Raw genomic sequence first — 22,375 nt, 5'->3', positions numbered from 1 at the left:
TATATTTTAATTGCTTATTCAGCATATCTTTGCCAGTGAATGTAAATACTTAAATCTTTTAAGGCTATTTTTTTTAATTAAATAATACTTAAGTATTATAACCTTGGTTCAAATCAATTGCATTAGTTAAAAGGTAACATATTTCCTATGTCAATATATTTTAAATAAAGTTCTCCAAAAATTTATTGCCAACCCTATATAGCTACTATTTTGTATCTAACCAGTTCTGTAAGGACCACTAATCTACAATCCTTGATTTTGGAATTCCTGGTATTCTTCCTTGAAAAGGTAAATGAAATAAAGATTCACAACAAAGTAAGACTGTATAACACACCCTCAAGTAAGAAAGTAAAGCTAAAAATATTTCTCACATACCACATTACATTAGGAAAAGTTAGGAAAGATCTGATGGAATTTCTAAGACATTAATGAAATGAACTTTAGCAAAATGTTCCCTACTATCTCCTATTAATTCCTGAAGCTCTGTAAGAGGCAGAATATGCCGACTGTAGGAGAAGGGCTTGAACACTTTCCGGGTCCTGCTAAGGAACAGGCTGTCTGTCATCTGCTATTTCTGCCCCACAGAGTGAGGTCATGTACTGGGAGAAGGGATACAAGAGAATGTCTCCATCCCTTCCACCAAGCCATAGGAGCACCATTTCTTGGAATTTATTGGACGTATGCTTTTATATGTAAGCAAAGACATACGTGCAAGGATGCTTGATGCAGCATTTTTTGTGTAACAACACTACAAATAACCTGTTTTTTTTAAAAATTATGTTAAATCCATAAAATGGAACGGCATGCAACTAATAAAAAGAATGGGTGCATGTTCATTACTAGCAAAGAGTGGACCAAATTTCCAGAGAAACCTTCCCAATATAGAGCACATAAGATGCTGATTAAAATATTAAAAAGGTATTTTTAAATGTTGGGCTGAATTGATGGAGAAATGAAAAAAATCTTAAAAGCCAAAAACAACAAGGAAGTATGAAAGAGTACTGTATTTTTACACAAATAATGAGCGCCTTCTACGTTTGTTTCCAATCACTCCCTCTCCCCTTAAGGTATTTTCATAAGCGTACTATGCTAATTTTTTCACAGCAGCATGTAAAAAAAATTGGCACAACGCCGCTAAACAAAAATACCTCATGGGGGAAGGGAGCAGCTGACAAACAAATGTAGGAGGTGTGTGTTATTTGCGTAAAAATACAGTACAGAGTATGGAGATGGCTTTGCCCTGTGAACATCTTCCCATCCTTTGTTGGCTATAATATGCATTTTCAGGTACCACACAAATACAGGAGACAAAACCTGTGGTCTGAATTAGATAGAAGGCTCAATATAAGACCCTCTACGAAGCCTAGGCCCCAGAAGGATGATATTCCCAATGGGTTATCTAGAAAAAGAAACACCTGTCTGAAGTAAGGACTCAGTGCGATAGCTGCCTATATAGGCCTTGGTACTGGTAAAAGGGGGGAAAAAGGTCTCCATAGAGAATTTCTAATCATATACCCATCCACATGAAGGGCTTACGGGCTAGAGGTTATAACATTTGTGTGGCCCAAAAAAACACAAACCAGAACTTTAGCTTAAAGACATCAAAGATTGCCTATGCCCCCAAGTAACTGGTCAAGAAAAATAAACACTCTCTATAGGAATCTGCTATAATTCAGGACTCAAATAATTCCTGCACGTTAAGTTCTAAGGAATATGAATTCACAATCAATATGACAAAGTACAGGAAGAAACAAGCCATCATGAAATAGTCAACAGAAACAACAAACCACAGAATCCATCATGACTGTAGACATTAGAATTAACAAATAAAGCATATAAAGTAGGTGTGTTTTATATGTTTAAACAATAAAAGTTTCAAAAATATAAGGAAATTACAAAATACTATCACAAATTAACAGGCAGGTCTGAAACAAAACCAAGTAGAACTATAGAAATGAAAAACACTAAAATTACTGAAATTAGAAATTCAGTAAATGGGTTAAACTGCAGATTGTACATAGCTGAGGAGAGATGTAGTAAATGAAAAGTAGATTCAATATTATTACTCAAAATAGAACATACAGACAAAAAGACGGGAAATAGCAAAGAGAAGCTAAAAGACATGGAGAAAAGCGAAAGGTCTAAAATGCATCTAATAGAGGCTGTAGAAGGAGTTAATAAGAGATCAGGAGACAAATATCAGGAGACAAAACTTTAAAGAAATAATCGCCAAGAATTTCCCAGAATTGTTGAAAATTCAACAAATGGACTTGAGATGAGGGATTGTCTTTTCCAATCTCATGCATAAGAACTCTGACTACCAATAGCTGAAAACCTAAGAACAGCTACCAGGGACTACTTTAATGACTTCTCTCTGTCAACATGGAAGATGTCATCCAGAAGAACATAAAGAGAAAAGATTTAAATATGCCAAGGATGAAGATGAGCAACACGCACAGGGATTGTGTGGTGATCCTATAAATGTACTGAGGTGGGAAACTCTTTAAGATATATAATTAAGGGCAAAAGGGGAAAATAATTTTTTTGTATCCTTTTTATAAAGAAAAAGGGAATAGAATGCGGGAGATTGCAAATATGTATGTACTTATATACACTGGAGACTTGGTGGCACAGTGGTTAAGTGCTATGGCTGTTAACCAAAAGGTTGGCAGTTTAAATCCACCAGCCACTCCTTGGAAACCCTATAGGGCATTTCTACCCTGTCCTATAGGGTCATTATGGGTCGGAATTGACTCGATGGCAATGAGTTTTTTTAATATACATTAGAACATGATGTTGTTGTTATCACTGTTGTTTGGGCCATCAAGTCGATTCTGACTCATAGCGACCCTAAAGGACAGGGTAGAACTGGCCCATAGGGTTTCCTAGGCTGTGATCTTTGAGGAAGCAGATTGCCAGGTCTTTTCTCCTGCAGAGCGGCTGGTGATTTTGAGCTGCCAACTTTTCAGTTAGCAGCAAGCACTTAATCATTGTGCCACCAAGGTTTGTTTTAGAACATGATGAGAGATAGCTAACCATTGTACCTCCACATAACTGGATAGAATTTAAAAGTCTGACAATACTAAGTGTTGGCAAAGATGTAGATCAACAGGAATGCTCCTACATCACTGATGATACAATCACCCAATGGTATAAACCACTTTGGAAAACAATTCGGCACATATTGTAAAGATGTACATATTTTCAGCCCAGCAATTTAATTCTTACATACTCTAGATCAGTGTTTTCCAAAAGAATTTTCTGCAATGATGGAAATGTTCTGTACCTGTTCTCTCCAGTACAGTAGCCACTATCCACATGTGGTCTACTGGGCATTTGAAATGTGGTCAGTAGAAATGAGGAACTGAATTCTTAGTTTTATTTAATTTAATGTTAAATTTAAATAGTCACACATGGGTAGTGCTACTGTATTAGACAGTGCAGTCCAAGAAATTCTCACACACGTGGACAAGAAGACTTAAGTAGAATGTTCATCTCAGCCTTGTCAATGAAAAATTGGAGGCTGGTAATAGGAAAATGGATTTAAAAAATTATATTACATTTATATACCATAATAATACCAGTAGTGAAAATGAATGCACCAGAGCTATGTGTGTCAATAGGGGGATGATGTTAAGAAAAAAGCAGATTGCAAATATATTGTAAAATATCAAACAAAACATCATAAAAAGTTTAAAAACAGGTAAAATAATATTATATATTACTTAGGAATATATGTATATGCTGATATGCAAGAAAAGTATATCATTATCCCAATACTCCATAATATACTAATATTCCCATAAAACAGTCTAAACCCAGGGATTATCAGATTCTACTGCTGAGACCCACCACTCATCTGTGAGTTTGTCATAATGTGGTAGCTTATGTGTGCTGTGATGCTGGAAGCTATGCCACTGTTACTGAAAATACTAGCAGGGTCACCTGTGGTAGACAGGTTTCAGCAAAGCTTGCAGTCTAAGACAGACTAGGAGAAAGGACCTAGCAATCTACTTCTAAAAAAATTGGCCAGTGATAACCTTATGAATAACAGCAGAACATTGTCTGATACAGTGCTGGAAGATGAGCCCCTCAGATTGGAAGGCATTCAAAATACGACCGGGTAAGAGCTGCCTCCTCAAAGCAGAGTTGACCTTAATGATGAGGACGGAATAAAGAAAGCTTTCAGGACCTTCATTCGCTGACATGGCATGACTCAAAACTATCAGAAACTGCTGCAAATAGCCATTAATAATGTGGAATGTATGAAGTATGAATCTAGGAAAATTGGAAGTTATCAAAAATGAAATGGAATGCATGGAGATCAATATCCTAAGTATCAGTTAGCTGAAATACACTGATACTAACCATGTTGAATCAGAAAACTGTATGGTCTACTATGCTGAAAATGACAAATTGCAGAGGAATGGCATTGCATTCATTGTCAAAAAGAACATTTCAAGATCTACCCTGAAGTACAACACTGTTAGTGATAGGATAATATCCATATGCCTACAAGGAAGACTAGGTAATAAGACTTATTCAAATTCACACACCAACCACAAAGGCCAAAGATTAAGAAATTGAAGATTTTTACCTACTTCTGCAATCTGAAACTGATCAAATGTGCAATCAAGATGTATTGATAATTACTGGTGATTGGAATGCAAAAGTTGGAAACAAAGAAGAAGGATCAGTAGTTGGAAAATATGGTCTTGGTGATAGAAACAACGCTGGTTATCGCATACTAGAATTTTGGAAGACCAATGACTTATTCATTGGAAATATCTTTTTCAACAACATAAATGTCAACCATAAATGTGGACCTTGCCAGACAGAAAACACAAGAATCAAACAAGCTATATCTATGGAAAGACATAATGGAGAAGCTCAACATCATCAGTCAGAAGAGGGCCAGGGGCGACTAGGGAACAGACCATCAATCACTCATATACAAGTTCAAGTTGAGGCTGATGAAAATTAAAACAACTCCATGAGAGTCAAAGTATGACCTTGAGTGTACCTCACCTGAATTTAGGGACCATCTCAAAAACAGATTTGACACACTGAACATTAATGAACAAAGACTAGACAAGTTGTGGGATGATATAAGGGCATTATACATGAAGAAAGTAAAAGGTCATTAAAAAGACCAGAAAAAAAGAAAAAACCGAAATGAATGTCAGAAGAGACTCTGAAACTTGCTTTTGAAGGTAGAACAACTAAAGAGAATGGAAGAAATGATAAACTAAAATAGCCGAACATAATATCTCAAAGGACAGCTGGAGAAGACAAAGTAAAGTATTATAATAAAATGTGCAAAGACTTGGAGTTAGAAAACCAAAAGGGAAGAACACATCAGCCTTTCTCAAGCTGAAAGATCTGAAGAAAAAATTCAAGCCTCAAGTTGCAATATTGAAGGATTCTATAGGCAAAATATTGAATGACACAGGAAGCATCAAAAGAAGATGGAAGGAATACAAAGAGTCCCTGTACCAAACAGAATTAGTCAACGTTTAACCATTTCAGGATAAAGAACTGATAGTATTGAAGGTAAAGTCCAAGCTGCACTGAAGTCATTAGTGAAAAACATGGCTCCAGAAATTGACAGAATATCAACTGAGATGTTTCAAAAAATGAACGCTATGCTGGAAATGCTCACTTGTCTATGCAAAGAAATTTGGAAGACAAGTACCTGGCCAACCGACTGGAAGAGATCCATATTTGTGTCCATTCCAAAGAAAGGTGATCCTACAGAATGTGGACATTATGAAACAGTATCATTAACATCATACGCAAGTAAAATTTTGAAGATCATTAAAAAGGGTTTGCTGCAGTACATCCACAGGGAACTGCCAGAAACTTAAGCCAGATTCAGAAGTGGGCATGGAATGAGGGATATCATTGCTGATGTCAGATGGATCTTGGCTGAAAGCAGAGAATACCAGAAAGATGTTTACCCGTGCTTTATTGACTATGCAAAGGCATTCGACTGTGTGAATCATAACAAATTATGGATAACACTGCAAAGACTGGAAATTCCAGAACACTTATTTGTGCTCATGAGGAACCTGTACATAGACCAAGAGGCAGTCATTTGAACAGAACATGGGGATAGTACATGGCTTATAATCAGAAAAGGTGTGTGTCAATGCTGTACCTTTTCAACATACTTATTCGATCTGTATACTGAGCAGATAATCCAAGAAGCCAGACAATATGAAGAAGAAAGTGGCATCAGGATTGGAGGAAGACTTATTAACAACCTACGATATGCAGATGACACAACCTTGCTTGCTGAAAGCAAAGAGGACTCGAAGCATTTACTGATAAACATCAGAGACTACAGCCTTCAGTATGGATTATACCTCAAAATTAAAAAAAGCAAAAATCCTCACAACTGGACCAATAAGCAATATCATGATAAATGGAGAAAAGACTGAAGTTGTCTAAGAATTTAATTTTACTTGACTCCACAATCAATGTGTACGGAAGCAGCAGTCAAGAAACCAAATGACATATTGCATTAGGCAAATCTGCTGCAAAAGACCTTTTTAAAGTGTTAAAAAGCAAAGATGTCACTTTGAGGACTAAGGTGCACCTGACTCAAGCCACGGTATTTCAATCACTTCATACGCACGCTAAAGCTGGACAGTAAAAAAAGAAGACTGAAGAAGAACTGACACCTTTGACTTATGGTGTTGGCAAAGAATACCGACTATACCATGGACTGCCAGAAGAACAAACAAATCTGTCTTGGAAGAAGTATAGCCAGAATGCTCCTTAGAAGCAAAGATGGCGAGACTTCGTCTCACGTACTTTGTACACGTCGTCAGGAGGGACTAGTCCCTGGAGAAGGACATCATGCTTGGTAAAGTAGAGGGTCAGCGAAAAAGAGGAAGACCCTCAATGAGATGGAGTGACACAGTGGCTGCAACCATGGGCTCCAACACAGCAACGATTGTGAGGATGGCGCGGGACCGGGCAGTGTTTCGTTCTGTTATGCATAGGGTCTCTGTGAGTCGGAATCAACTTAACAGCACCTAACAACAACAACTGCTTAGACAACGAGGCCTATCCAGGAGCACAGCTCCAGTTCTTTGGTAATATGCCCTGTGGAAGCCAGGCATTAAAAACAGAAAAGTAGCAGACAAAAAATAAAAATAAAAAATAGTGGTAGCACAGGTTTCATGTCATTTCCCACTCTTGGTTTCAAGCAAGGCATTCTTAATGTCCAAATGTCTTCTCCTCTGTCCTCTGAGCCAGGGACCCAGCTGGTATTCCTTCAACTAACTCAGGAAATACCAAAAACACTCCTTAATTCTTAAGAAGTATCTACATTTATATCTATACCTATGTAACAATTACCATTTTATAAAAAAATCTCAAATATATAATAGCTTAATGCAGTAAAGAAAAAGAATTTTTCATTTTAAACTTACAGCTTCCCCGGGAGGAGACACTGGAGGAACAAAGCGAGGGTCACCCACTGGTTGTCTAGAAACATTTGCTTGATTTTTGTCATCTGACCTAAAAGACAAAATTACTTCTGAGCTAAATTAAGTTTTTTTAAACATTTCTACATGACATATTATACATACATACCTTGCATTTTCCCAAATACAGAATAACGATGTTGGTAATGGTGGTAACGATGATCATATTGATAACTAAAATTTCCACTATATTTTAAATAGTTTTACCCATTTTAATCCTTACAGTACCAGAAAGTATGATTAACCCCATTTTACAATTAAAGAAACTGAAATTCTAATAAGTTATGAAATTTGGTCAACTAGACAATCAGTACTCCCAAACTTTTCTCCTTAAGTCTTCCTAAAATCAAAAAAAGGGTAAAAGCATAATCTTAGGCTGCATACACAAGATCTGAAGTAGTCATTGTGAAAATTAGGAAGTCCACAAGGAGCAAACAGCTTGGCTGGAAAGATATCAGCTATGCACAGCAAGGTGACAGCAAGATAGCTAGGTCAAAATGTATAGGACACAGCTGCAGTTATGGAATTAAAATCTAGGAGAGGCAGATTAGGGATTTATCTGCATGAATTGGTCAGTCTGAAGGGTGTTAGGAAGTGAGAGAAACACTTTTAGGGTATGTTAAAAATTAAAGCTAATACCATGTCACTTTAGAAAAATATGTACTAAGTGAGAAATAAGGCAACAAAGTAAAAGTGAGCAATCAAGCTACATTTGGAAATCATTATTTTAATAACAACTAGTTATTAAGTAGTTACAATGCATCAGCAATGTGCTATGGGTTTTATATGTTAATATTTCCTCATTTAATCCTCATGTCAACCCTACGAGATCAGTACTGTTAATACGTCCATTTTAGAGACACAAAACCAAGGCTCAAGGAGGTTTATTTATTACTCCAGATAACATTTCTAGAAAATGACTAACCTAGAACTTGAATTCAGATCTGAATACAAAGTCCATGCTACATTTTAATGCCAACATATTAGAACTGGTAGTTAAATCCATGATCAAAAAATGGGATGTATGAGGGTTGAACACACAGGTTTGAAATGTCAGGTCTCTGAATTACAACAGCCCTAACTTTCTTCAACCAAAACCTACTTCTTAAAAGCTTGTAATTCACAAAATCTGTTTTCAAAACTGAGATTTTAAAAATCTTCCTTTTGAGAACTGATACTTGAGAGAAAGATAATGGAAGAAAAAATATTTTACACATTTATATTTTTATCTTTGTCCTATATTTTAATCTTTAATTGTTGTTGCTAGGTGCCATTAAGTCGATTTTAGACTCACAGTGATGCCACGTGACAGAGTAGAACTGCCCCATAGGGTTTTCTAGGCTGCAGTCTTTACAGGAGCAGGTCGCCAGAACTTTCTACCATGGAGACGCTGGGTGGGTTCAAACCACCAATGTTTAGGTTGGCAGCCGAGTACTTAACCATTGAGCCACTAACAACAACAACAACGAAACATTGCCATCGAGTTGGTTCTGACTCATAGTGACCCTACAGAACAGGGCACAACTGCCCCACAGGGTTTCCAAGGTTGTAGTCTTTCAGGAAGCAGACTGCCACATCTTTCTCCCATGGGCAGCTGGTAGGTTCAAACCGCTGACTTTTCAGTTAACAGCCAAGCACTTAACCACTGTGCCACCAGGGCTCCTTAATCTCTAATTAAACCCCCCAAAAAACAAACCAGTTGCCGTAAAGTCGATTCCGACTCATAGCGATCCTAAAAGACAGAGTAGAACTGTACCATAGGCTTTCCAAGGAGCTGCTAGTGGATTCGAACTGCCAATCTTTTGGTTAGCAGCTGAGCTCTTAACCACTACACCGCCAGGGCTCCAAATCTCTAATTAGGAAGCCCAAATCAGAAGTCATAAACCAACGTTCTACTTTTCCCATGATCAGAAACTGATATCAAGAAAAATGAACCCTAAGGGCCATTTTCAGTAGCACACAGGCAGGTCACCATAATCCTTTCCTGTCACCATCATAAGAGGTGGCTCAGTCACCACAACATTTTGTTGTTGTTGTTGTCTTTTGCTGTTGAGTCAATTCCGACTCATGGGGACTCTGTGTTATAGAGTAGAACTGCTCCATATAATCTTTATAGAAGCAGATCACCAGGCCTTTTCTTCCATGTTGCCACTGGATGGGTTCAAACTGCCAACCTTTTGGCTACTAGCCAAGTGCAAACCATTTGTATCACCTAGGGACCTTCACTAAAAGGAGCCCTGGTGGTGTAGTGGTTAAGCAATCAGTCACAAACTGTAAGGTCAGCAGTTTGCACCAACCAGCTGCTCCATGAGGGAAAGATGTGGCAGTGTGCTTCTGTAAAGATTATAGCCTTGGAAACCCTATGGGACAGTTCCACTCTGTCCTATAGGGTCACTATGCGTCGGCATCAACTCAATGGCAATGGGTTTTGTTTTTTTTTTAATTGTTGTACTTTAAGTGAAAGTTTACAATTCAAGTTAGTCTCTCATACAAAAATTTATACATACATTGTTATGTGACCCTAATTGCTCTCCCTATACTGTAACAGCACACTCCTCCTTTCCACCCGATTTACCATGTCCATTCAACCAGCTCCTGACCCTCTCTCCCTTCTCATCTCACCTCCGGACAGAAGCTGCCCATTTAGTCTCATGTATCTACTTGCGCTAAGAAGCACACTCTTCACGAGTATCATTTTATGCCCCATAGTCCAGTCTAATCTTTGTCTGAAGAGTTGGCCTCGGGAATGGTTTTAGTTCTGCGTTGACAGACAGTCCAGGGGCCATGCTTTCTGCGGTTCTTCCAGTCTCGGTTAGACCATTAAGTCTGATCTTTTTACTAGAATTTGAGTTCTGCACCCCACTTTTCTCCTGCTCCATCAGGGACTGTCTGTTGTGCTCCCTTGTCAAGGTGGTCATTGGTGGTAGCTAGGCACCCGTCTAGTTCTTCTGGTCTCAGGCTGATGCAGTCTCTGGTTTATGTGGCTCTGTCTGTCTCTTGGGCTAATACTTTCCTTGTGACTTTGGTGTTCTTCATTCTCCTTTACTCCAGGTGGATTGGGACCAATTGATGCATCTTAGATGGCTGCTTGCTAGCTCTGAAGACCCCAGAGACCACTCACCATAGTAGGATGTAGAACGTTTTCTTAATAAACTTTGTTATACCGATTGACCTAGATGTCCCCTGAAAGCATAGTCCCCAGACCCCCGCCCCTGCTACTCTGTCCCTCGAAGTGTTTGGTTGTATTCAGGAAACTTCTTAGCTTTGGTTTAATCCAGTTGTGCTGACTTCCCCTGTAGTGTGTGCTATCCTTCCCTTCACCTAAGGTAATTCTTGCCTACTATCTAGTTAGTGGGCAATGAGTTTTTTAATGGGAAAAACCTTCACTATATTTTAACCCCTGCCAATCATGTCAAAAAATTAGAGAGAGAACTTAGAACCTAATTTTTAAAGGATTGTCAACCTCTATGATACTACTTTATATTACTCAATACGAATTCAAAAGAAAAAAATCTAAGTACTTGGATGTTCGTGATCTCTTCTTTCTGAAGCAGCTTTTCTGTAACTGATCTCTCTTGATGAAGACAAAAGCAGCAAATGCAATAAGGGGAACAATTAGGAAGAAGAACACCAGAAGTCCATCCCTCAGTGAAGTATTCTTTTCTAGAAAGAAAAATATTATATTTAAGGTCATTAAATTTGATGTTAACTCATACTACCTAGAACATACTAGGCCATTCTAAATGTCTTTACATTAATTTTTTTAATAAGTAATATGTTCACATGGTTCAAAATCACACTGATATAAACTGAATACACTGCAAAGTCTCGTTCACACCTTTGTCCTTGTCCATTCCATTTCTGCCTATCCAACGATAATCACTTTTTCACTTTTATTGGTTTCTTATATAACCTTCCAGTATTTCTTTATGCAAAAGAAGCGAGAACAAAGTACATTTTTACTGTCAAACCTTTCTTACACAAAAAGTAGCATACCATAAACACTGTTCTTCACCTTACTTTTTTCACTTATCTATATATCTTTCCAAACTATACATAGAGGCATCCTCATTTTCTATACATTCATACAGAATTCCATTGCAAAGATGTTCTACAGTTTTATTTAACCAGTGCCTACTGACAGACACTTGTATTTTTCCAATCTTTTGCTATTATAAAAAAAAATTCTATCACGAATAACCCACTACATATGCTGTATCATATGGTGCAGATATATCTAAAGAAACATTTCCCAAAAGTGGAATTGATGGCCCAAAGGGTAAATGCATTCATCAGTTTGTTTTTTAAAGATATCGTCAAATTGTCTTCCACAGTGCAGGTTACCATTTAGCATCCTCATCAACAATATAAAAGAGTTCCCCACAGCCTCACTCACAAAGTGTGTTATCAAACTTCTATACTTTTGCCAATCTGGTAGTTCAAAGATTTTATCTTGTATCATTTTAATTTGCATTTCTCTTTTTATACTATGAGTATCTTTTCATAGTTAAGAAAACTTTGTATTGCTTTTTCTGATCAGTGCTTTGACTAATTTTCTGTTGGGGTATTGGTTTTTCCTTCTCCGTTTCTAGGAGCACTTTATGTATTAGGGAGATAAGCTTTTGTCTATGATATGAGTTGGAAATATTTTCCCCATATTTCTTTGGTCTAACAGTACAATGCTTGTTTCCATGCAGAAGTTGCTTTGTTTTGTTTTTAATGTAGCTGAATTCATCAATCTTGTTTTTTATGGCTTCTAGATTTTAAGTCTAATTACTACTTTTTAAAATTTATTAGCTAACATCAATTTTCTCTGTCCCGTGTTCTTTAGAGAAAAATATAGTAGATATAGAACAGGAGTGGTAAACTGTAAAACTTTTCTCAGAACTAAGTTTGGAAAAGTACCAGAAATATCTACTAAAAGTTGTATAAAACTATATGAAACATCTTCCTAATTAAACATCAAAATATAAAAAAGTAATACAAGCTTAATATGTCACTTTATACTTACCAATGAGGAGACAAATTTAAATTAAAGCATCCAACACTGGCAAGATTACATTGAAATTGATACATTTACACTGTTAGTGGCATTACACAAAAGTATCATTCATTTGGAATTTTTAATCAAGAACCATAAAAAGGAGTATATTCTTCAACCTAATAATCTCATACTAGCAATTTATCCTTCAAAAGAAGTCAACTGGGAAAAAACGCATATGCAATAAGATGTCTACTGCAATGTCAACAGTACATATCAAAAACTTATAAACAATCTATATGTCAAATAATTAGAAAACACTTAAGTTATGGCACATCCACTAGATAGAATTATACACAGTCATTAAAATCCATAATGCTGACTTCTACTTTTAGCCAAGATGGAGTAACAGGGATCAGATTTACCCTCCCAGCTAAAACAACCAGATAACCAGACAAAATATATAAAAGAACAGTTTGCCAGACACCGGACATTAGGCCACAAAGAGCAATAAAGAACAATTGTCCCAGCTTACTGCCTAGAGAAAGTTTGGAGGCCATGATGAGGTGTAGGGAAATTCAAACAGAGGCCAGCTGTGTCCCTGAGTTGAAGAAACAGTGACGGCAGTCTGGAGAGGCTAAGGCAGCTAGAGTTCACTGGGCAAAGTACAGGAGGGGACAGAGCCGCACAGAGAGAGGACTCCGGAGATCTGCATAGGGTTCCCCTCAAATACTCAGCTGAGTACTAATCAATGAGTGCATGTAAGAAAACTACACAAGACTAGAAAAAGAACCACCCATAAGGATCAAAGAGAACAACTCCCGCAGCTCCCACAGGGCTAAGAAAAGTGCCTGTTCCTACTATTCATGGTGGAAAACCTCCTAATTAATGCAGCATTGAGCAGAATAAATAAATCCCCTCTAGAGTAAATTACCAGGAAAGCAAAGAAACAGGAAAATATGACTCATAATAAGAAGGAAAAATCAGTCAAAACTGACCAAGAAATGATACAGATGACAGAATTAGGACATTAAAACAATTAGTATAATTGCATTCTGTATCTTCAAGAAGCTGAAGGAAAGACTCATCATGCTAAGTAGAGACACAAAAAATATTTTTAAATGACACAAATGGAACTTCTAAAATGAAAACTACAATGTCTGAGATGAAAAATACACTGAATGGAATTAATGGTAGATTAGACATTGCAGAAGAGTACACCTGAAGAATAGGAATTTCTATTCTAAATTAAATATAGAGCATAAAGCCTTAAAAACAGCGAGAATCAGTGATATGTGGAAAAAATTCCAACTAGCCTAATAAACATAAAATTGGAGTCCCTGAAGAAGAGAGAAAGAGGAAGACAGAAGAAAACATTTGAAGAAATAATAGCTGAAAATTTTCCATATTTGAAGAAAACTCCAAAATCACAAATCCAAAAAGCTCAAAAATTTCAAGCACACCAAGGCAAATTATAATCAACTGCCTAAAACCAGTGATAAAGAGAAAATCTTAAAGCAACTGAAGGGTGGAAAAGATACATTTCATAAAGAAGACCAAAGAAAAATACAACAGCAGATCTCTCAGGGAAAAGAATGCAAGCCAGAAGGCAATGTAGCAACATCTCTGAAGAAGTAAAAGGGAAAAAAAGAAAGAAAAAAACCGTTACCCTAGAATTCTTTAAGCAGTTAAATTAACTTTCAGAAAGGAAGGCAAAACAAAGACTTTTTCAGACATATGAAGCTGAAAGAATTTGTTATTGGCAGAGCTAGGTTAAACCTCACAAATCGAAGGGCACAGTCTGCCAGACTGCCAAGTGTGCCAAGACTTCAGACCTCAGCCACAAAATTGGGGTCCTCACAACACCCTCACTTCTGACCTGCTGGGTACAAATTGGGGGTTTCTTCATACTCCATCAGGATGCCAGCCATAACCCTGGGGGTACCCAGGTCCCCCTCACTTCTGACCTGCTGGCTCCCACAACTCCCTCAGATTCAGTAATTTGCTAAAACTCACAGAATTCAGGAAGTGCTGTATTTACAATTACAGTTTTATTATAAAGGATATAAATCTGGACTAGCATAAAGAAGAGAGGTGAGGTCTGGGAGGGAAGGTCCCCAATGCAGAGTTTTTGTGTCCCAAAAAGGGCACATCGCCCTCCCGAGAACCAATGTCTTTTGCGAACAAGGGAGCTCATGGAACTTTCATGTCCAGAGCCTGTACTGGGGCTTCATTACATAGGCATCATTGATTGAATCATCTTCCAGCTCTCCTCCTCTGAGGTTGGGTTGATATCATGCAGTGGGTCTTTCTGGCCTAGCCAGCCCTCACTTAAGAGTCACTTAATTAGCATAAACCCTCAGGTGTGAGTTAGAGGCCTTATAGATAAAAGACACCTCAATCACTTAGGAAATTCCCAAGATTTTAGAGGTTATCTCTCAGGAACCAAGGACAAAGACCAAATTTTTTAGGTAAACTTAATTTCTTTATAACAACATACCACAATTTGTGGGATGAAAAAAAAAAAAAAAAAAAAAGGACGAAACAAACAAATCTACAATCCATAAACAAGAAAAATAACTACTGAATGCCCCGAAGACAGCAGACAACATCTAGATAAAAGTTTATAGGACTAAAATGCCTATATTAAAGATTTCAAATCAGTGATCTTATCTTCCACCTTAAGAAACTAGAAAAGGAAGAGTAAATGAAACCCCAAGTAAGCAAAGTAAGAAAAATACACATATCTAATAAAGGACTTGTATCTAGAACATATAAAGAACTCTCAAAGCTCAATAATGAGACAAATAACCCAATTTAAAATGGGCAAGAGATTTAAACAAATATGTCACCAAAGAAGATATATGGATGATAAGTAAGCACATGAAAAGATGCTCAATATTATCAGTCATTAGATAAATGCAAATTAAAACCACAACGAAGTACCACTGCACACTTACTTAGAATGGCTAAAATTTAAAAGACTGGCCACATCAAGTATTGGTGAGGACGTGGAGAAACTAGAACCCTCATATAAAACTGGTGAAAATGCAAAATGGTACAACTTCTCTTGGAAACAGTTTGGCATTTTCTTAAAAAGTTAAACATGCACTTACTATATGACCCAGTCATTCCATCTAGTATTTACCCAGGAGAAAGAAAGCATATGTTCTCACTAGGAATATACTGGAAAACAAGGAGCTCAAAGCCTATCAGGGAATAAAAATAAGTAAATAGGTAATTACTATAGTATATGATAGTGCTAACAGTACTAGGAGAACAAATAGAAGGGGCATATTAATTCATACTTAGGCCATCAGAGAAAACTTCCTAGAGGAAAGGACATATAAAAGAAAACCTAAGGAGCAATTAGCCGAGGCCAAGCACGTGCAAATAAGATGGCCCAAAGGCCCAGAGGCGAGACAGAACAGCCTGTCAGGGGGAATTAAAGAAGTTACAACATGTCTTAAAACACAGTGAAATGAGGCTGGAAAAGCAAGTAAGGGGCAAGTCATGCAGCGCCTCATAAGCCACATTAAGGATCTCTGGATTGCATTCTACTAGCAATAATGAATCACCGAATTTAAAGCTGGAGACTGGCATTACCAGCACTGAATTCTTGAAGGGAAACACTAAACTCTGTAATGTGTGTGCAATGTGGACTATAGGAAGCAAGAAGGGAAACAAGAAACCTTATTAAGAGGCTATTTAGATAAATTTAGGCAAGAAATTGAAGGTAATAAATGGGAATGAAAAAAAATGGAAACACTGGTAAGGGATTTAAGAGGCAGAATCAATGTAATTTAATGTTCAACTGATGTGAAAAGTGAAGTAGAGGCGTGAGGATGGCCAGTTTCTGACTTGGGCCACTGGGAGATCACACTTATTTTCTTCTATATTACTTGCCATTGTATGTAGGTCCACTGTCCACACTTCCTCCGTATCCTTTAGTCTCACAATTTGGGGGAGCCCAGCCATTTTCACAGTGACAATTCTTATTGCTATTACATACCTTCAAAACAATCAAAATACCACTTTTGTTAATTGTGAATGTTGCTCTGTATCATCAATTCAAGAATGGAAACCAAGAAAAAGGATTAAATTCATAGACATTCTTTTTAAGAATGAAAATTTTATTGAATATCTAAATTCTCCAATACCTAGAAATCTAAAAATTGTGGAAAGTCTCACCTAATCCTCACTGGGAACTCTGATTATTCAGCACTACTTCCATGAACAAACCAAAGGAGACTATTACCTACCCCATGTCCATGACACTTTTTCTGAATATCACAGTCATAATTCAGAACAGAAGCATTTACACACTGGAAGTTTCTACAGATCTGGAAAAAAAAAAAAAGTGACCTAATGAGTAAGGAAAAATTGAACACATTACTAACGAAGCATCCAGAAAAAAGATCTTGGCACCGAGTATTTTATTGGTGAATTCTTGCAAACTTCCAAGGAATGGCTAATTCCCATACTATATTTTGAAAACACAGAAAAATAAATGAAATTAATTGACACAGAACTAATGATCAAAAACGACGAGATGACATAAAGCCCAAAAACAAAGATAAAACTACAATCTATTCTTTCTTATGAAAATACATGTGAAGATCCTAAGTAAAATATTCACAATGGATTTTTTTTTTTTTTAATCAAAAGTAACCAGATACAGTTGATTCTAGGACTATAAGGAGGCTTCAATAACAGGAAATCTATTGCTATAATACCTCACGTAAATGGGTTAAATATTAAAACCTTGTTATTATAACAACAGATATCAAAGGGCATTTGGTAAATTTGAAACTTGTTTTAATGTTACAATTCTTTCAAAAATAGGAATAAAAAGAAACTTTACTGATGAGATGAAACCTATCTTCTAGGTTCATGATTAATGATGAAATAACAGAGGCGTTTCCATTAAAATCACTATTAAAAAGGAATCATTATGATCTTACATGGTTCTAGAAATTTTAGTTCATGAAATGAGATATGAAACAGAAATGAGTGTTAAACACTTCAAGAGAGATAAAAGGTATCATTACTGAGAGTAATATTAAACTAAAAACCTAAAGGAATCAACTAAAACTTAGAAATTTTTCAGTTTTCTGGAAAATTGACATCTTTGTGAAAATTGCTCTTTTCTGATAAGTTAGAAAAGAGAACACTGGCCTTTTTTAAAAAATTATTGAGTGCTATTTTTACATTTTACTAGGTAATCAAATACACAAAATAAGAATATTTAAATGCTATAATGAAATAGAGAACAATTAGAGAACAAACCTAAAATGAGACATTGATAGATGTCTTTACTATTCTAAAAGTGCATGGGTTTGGCCAGAATTGCACTTAGAGTCAGAGGTTCCCCAAAATCTGTTTCCTCCAATAATTTTAAATTAATTTTCAAATAAGAAATACATTCATATCATTAAAAATTCAAAAAGTACGTTAAGACTCTACAGTAAAAAGTCACTCTTTACCTGTCCTCCAGCCACCCAGTTCTCCTGGATATAGAATCCAAAATACTCTTTTCACATATACATAGGTTTTTAGAGGAGATATTTACCAAGAGCTTTCCTATTCAACTAAAAGGAGACTTTTCTTTTAATACTTGATATACAGGAGACCCCTGAAGCATTCAATGACAGAAATAAGATGAAATGTGTTCATATCCTGCAGATTTGCCTTAGGGAGCAAGTCTTCAGTGGGAAAGGGTGTTCTGCTTGTGGGATGGGTAGAACCAAACTGGAAGGAATATGCTGATAAACTGCTTGGAGTGGGACAGTAAGATCATCCTCTCAAACATTACCCTCACCATCAACAACACTAACAGCCACCCATCAGGGAAGGCAGGTGGAAGTTAACTGCAGGATTTCTGGTTTACTGATTTCAAGATGCAAGTTTGGAGTCAAAGCTAAACTACCTGGAACAATAAAAAAAGAAGCTTAAGAGTTCTTCTTTTCCATATTTTTCTCACTCAATATTTAGCTTCTTCTCTAAATTAATGAACAAATATATTAAAAATGTAGGTCTGAAGTAGTACCAAATTCTTAGCCTACTCAAGTGTCCATAGTCCAGCCTTAGATGGAGAAATTGCCAGAAAGGATATCCAACCTACCTTATAAAAACTCAAGTGTTAGACTCCTAGATCACACTAACAGATACAAGGCTAGGGCTATAAAAATGTGTCATGTTTCATTTAATCAGTTGTCAGTTTGGTTCGAGGTGTGTCAGTATAGGAACACATACTGAGTATTTATTATCTTTATTATCCTTCTGGTACATACATGTTGTTGGCATAGTCAGGAAACTTAATAAAATACAGAAAAACAAAAGACCTTAAAAATCTATCTATCTATCTAAATAAATAAATAATAACCTGGAGTTTAAAGCCAATATTTTTCCAACAAAAAAATGGGGTATGGGGTTTTGGAAGTAATAGTGTTGCATCCTACATGGGGAAAAACAGTACATAATATTTTTATTCTTGACATTGGTAAAAAAAAAAAAATGTTAATGTGTTTTTATTGCCATTAAGAAAACAAGTAGCACAACAGAAGAAAAGACGTATAACTGTCAAATTTATCTATCTCTCCCTCTCTCATACACACACAGACACACGCACACAAACCTTGTTCAATATCAGTAAGTGAGGTAAAGTAGGAAATATCTAAGAAGCATTTAAAAACAACATTAAATAAGATCGCAGAAATAGGATGAAATGTTAATAAATTGTGCCAATAAAAATCAAAGCCTCCCATGACCATGGAATGGAAGACTTAATATTGTTAAGATGTCAATACTATCCAAAGTGATCTATAGATTCAACACAATCCTTACCAAAATTCCAACAGCCTTTTTTTGCAGAAATGGAAAAACTAATCCTAAAATTCAAATGGAATGCAAGGGACCAAAACAATCTTAAAAAAGAAGAACAAAGTAGGAGAATTCACACTTCCCAATTTCAAAATGTACTACTATAAAGCTACAGGAATCAAAACAGTGTGGTACTGGTATAAGGACAGACCAATGAAATCCATACATCTGTGATCAACTGATTTTCGACAAGGGTGGTAAGTCCATTCAATGGGGAAAGAACAGTCTCTTCAATAAATACTGCTGGGACAACTGGATCTCCACATACAAAAGAATGAAGTTAGACGTATACCTCACACCTTATATGAAAATTAACTCAAAATGGATCAATTATCTAAATACAAGAACTGAAACCATAAAACTCTTAGCAGAAAACATAGGGATAACACTTCAGGACCTAGTTTTTGACAATGGATTCTTAGATATGACACCAAAAGGACATGCAACAAAAGATAAAACAGATAAATTGGACTTCAGAAATTATAATTTTTGTGCATCAAAGGACTTTATCGATAAAGTGAAGAGACAACCTACAGAATGGGAGAAAATATTTGGAAACCATATATCTGCTAAGGGGTTAATACTCAGAATATACAAAGAACTCCTACAACTAAACAACAAAAAGACAAACAACCCAATCAAAAAATGGGCAAAGAACTTGGATATATCTCCAAAGAAGATATACAATGGTCAATAAGCACATGAAAAGATGCTCAACATCATTTGTCATTGTTGTTGTGTGCCATCAAGTCAATTCTCACTCATAGCAACCCCATATGACAGAGTACAACTGCCCTATAGCGTTTCCTAGGTTGTAATCTTCACAGTAGCAGATTGCCAGGTTTTTCTTCCACGGAGCGGGTGGTGGCAGTAGCTGGTGGGTTCGAATCACTCACCTTCAGATTATCAGCCAAGTGCTTTAACCATGCACGACTAGGGCTGCTTTACCAGTCATTAGGGAGATACAAATCAAAACCACATGAGTATCACTTTACACTCACTAGAATAGCTAAGACCAAAAGAATGAAAAATAACAAACGTTGGCAAGGATGTGAGAAAAACAGAAAATAACAAGTGTTGGTAAGGATATGGAGAAACAGGAACTCTCATCCATTGCTGGTGGGACTGTAAAATGGTGCAGCCCTGTGGAAAAGAGTTTAGAGGTTCCTGAAAAAGTTAGGCATACAATTACCATATGACCCACCAATTCCATTCCTAGGCATGTAATCTGCCCTGATGGCGCAGTGGTTAAGCATTTGGCTGCTAACCAAAAAAGGTCGACAGTTTGAATCCACCAGCTGCTCCTCAGAAACCCCATGGGGCGGTTCTACTCTGTCCTATAGGGTCACTAAGAGTTGAAGTCAACTCAATGGCAATGAGTTTGGTTTTTTTTTGTTTGTATTGAAATGAAGTAGATTTTCATACAATGACACGAAGGATCTCTGTGCTATGCTGTTGGTAAAAACACTTCAGAACATCATATAATGTTATCTTATTTTTGTTTTAAAGTGTGTGTGTGTGTGTGTGTGTGTGTATGTGTGTGTGTGGTGCGTGGGTGCGTGTATATATTTGTAAATGCCCAGAATGAGGATGGGACTGATACACAAAGTGTGTTAAGAGTTGTTACCCGTAGCAAACGAGTTTGGAAAGAGGGGAAATGAGAAAGGTATCATCAGAGAACCTTTACTATTTGTTTTATACAATATGTTTGAATATTTTTAAAGAAAATGTGATATTCCCATAATGTTAAAAACAAAAACTTCTAAAGGAAGAAAAAACTCAGATTGGGTCATTAAACAAAATCTAACTATATGGTATTCATAAGACACACACTTAAAACAAAATGAGACTGAAACATTGGGCAAAAAATCTATTAAGCAAACAAATATTAATATCAATTAAAGAAAATTTAAGACAAAAACTTTAAAATTGAGGAAAAGGTCATCTTAAACTGATAAAAGATATAATCCAGTCAAAAAACTCTGCTAAAAACACAGCATTCTTAGTGGAAAAACTTTTAGAACTATAATAAGGGAAAATGAATACAGAAAAGTCCCAACCCAAACACACACCAATCAGAGACATTAACATTCTTTTCTCTAATTTTTTTACATATCAAGAATAAATGAGAATGAAAAAGATATGAATATATAATCATCAAACACTCTATGTTAGAAGCAAGAACACATTCTTTTCAAATGCTCCTAGAATATTTCTCAAAAAACATATAGTGTCAACTCATTAAACACAGGTGTTTCATTCCTAGAAATGACCAAAGATATTAAACCAAGCACCAATCCTAAAGTGAACACATGCCCGTTTTTAAAGCCATCAACGCATGCCCGATTTCCTCTTCAGTCAGTAAATACTTATTAAAAATTTGTCTTCTCTGACAAATATTGTATAAGACCACTATTATATGAACTCAAGAAAAGGTTTAAACACAGAAGAAAACACTATTTGATGGTTACAAGGGTGGGGAGGGAGTGAAAGGGGTATTCACTAACTAGATAGTAGACAAGAATTATCTTAGGTGAAGGGAAGGATGACACACAATACAGGGGAAGTCAGCACAACTGGACTAAACCAAAAGCTAAGAAGTTTCCTGAATACCACCAAACACTTCGAGGGACAGAGTAGCAGGGGCAGCAGTCTGGGGACCATGCTTTTAGGGGACATCTAGGTCAATCGGTATAACAAAGTTTATTAAGAAAATGTTCTGCATCCCACTTTGGTGAGTGGTGACTGGAGTCTTAAAAGCTAGCCAGCGGCCATCTAAGATGCATAAATTGGTCCCAACCCACCTAGAGCAAAGGAGAATGAAGAACACCAAACATACAAGGAAAATATTAGCCCAAGAGACGGAAAGAGCCACATAAACCAGAGACTCCATCAGCCTGAGACCAGAAGAACTAGATGGTGTCCAGCTACCACCAATGACCACCCTGACAGGGAACACAACAGAGAGTCCCTGATGGAGCACGAGAAAAGTGGGGTGCAGAACTCAAATTCTAGT

The 22,375-nt window shown here is 36.6% G+C and overlaps 1 protein-coding gene across 2 annotated transcripts in view; it reads right to left on the bottom strand.

Moving 5' to 3' along the window:
* Positions 1 to 22,375, bottom strand: part of ADAM9 (ADAM metallopeptidase domain 9) — a 128,699-nt gene that overhangs the window by 11,579 nt on the left and 94,745 nt on the right. Inside the window, exons 17-20 of one of the 2 annotated variants that reach the window (XM_004383416.2) lie at positions 16,740 to 16,820; positions 16,384 to 16,489; positions 11,018 to 11,159; positions 7,443 to 7,530 (exon numbers count right to left, since the gene is read on the bottom strand). In XM_004383416.2, coding sequence (XP_004383473.1) covers positions 7,443 to 7,530; positions 11,018 to 11,159; positions 16,384 to 16,489; positions 16,740 to 16,820 — 417 coding nt within the window. Of the gene's footprint in view, positions 1 to 7,442; positions 7,531 to 11,017; positions 11,160 to 16,383; positions 16,490 to 16,739; positions 16,821 to 22,375 lie in introns of those variants that run through there. The other variant, XM_023737871.1, reaches the window with a different exon arrangement.

This window comes from Trichechus manatus, unplaced genomic scaffold (genome assembly GCF_000243295.1).
Source record: "Trichechus manatus latirostris isolate Lorelei unplaced genomic scaffold, TriManLat1.0 scaffold00109, whole genome shotgun sequence".
NCBI lineage: Eukaryota > Metazoa > Chordata > Mammalia > Sirenia > Trichechidae > Trichechus > Trichechus manatus.
This window is presented reverse-complemented; position numbering and strand designations above follow the sequence as displayed.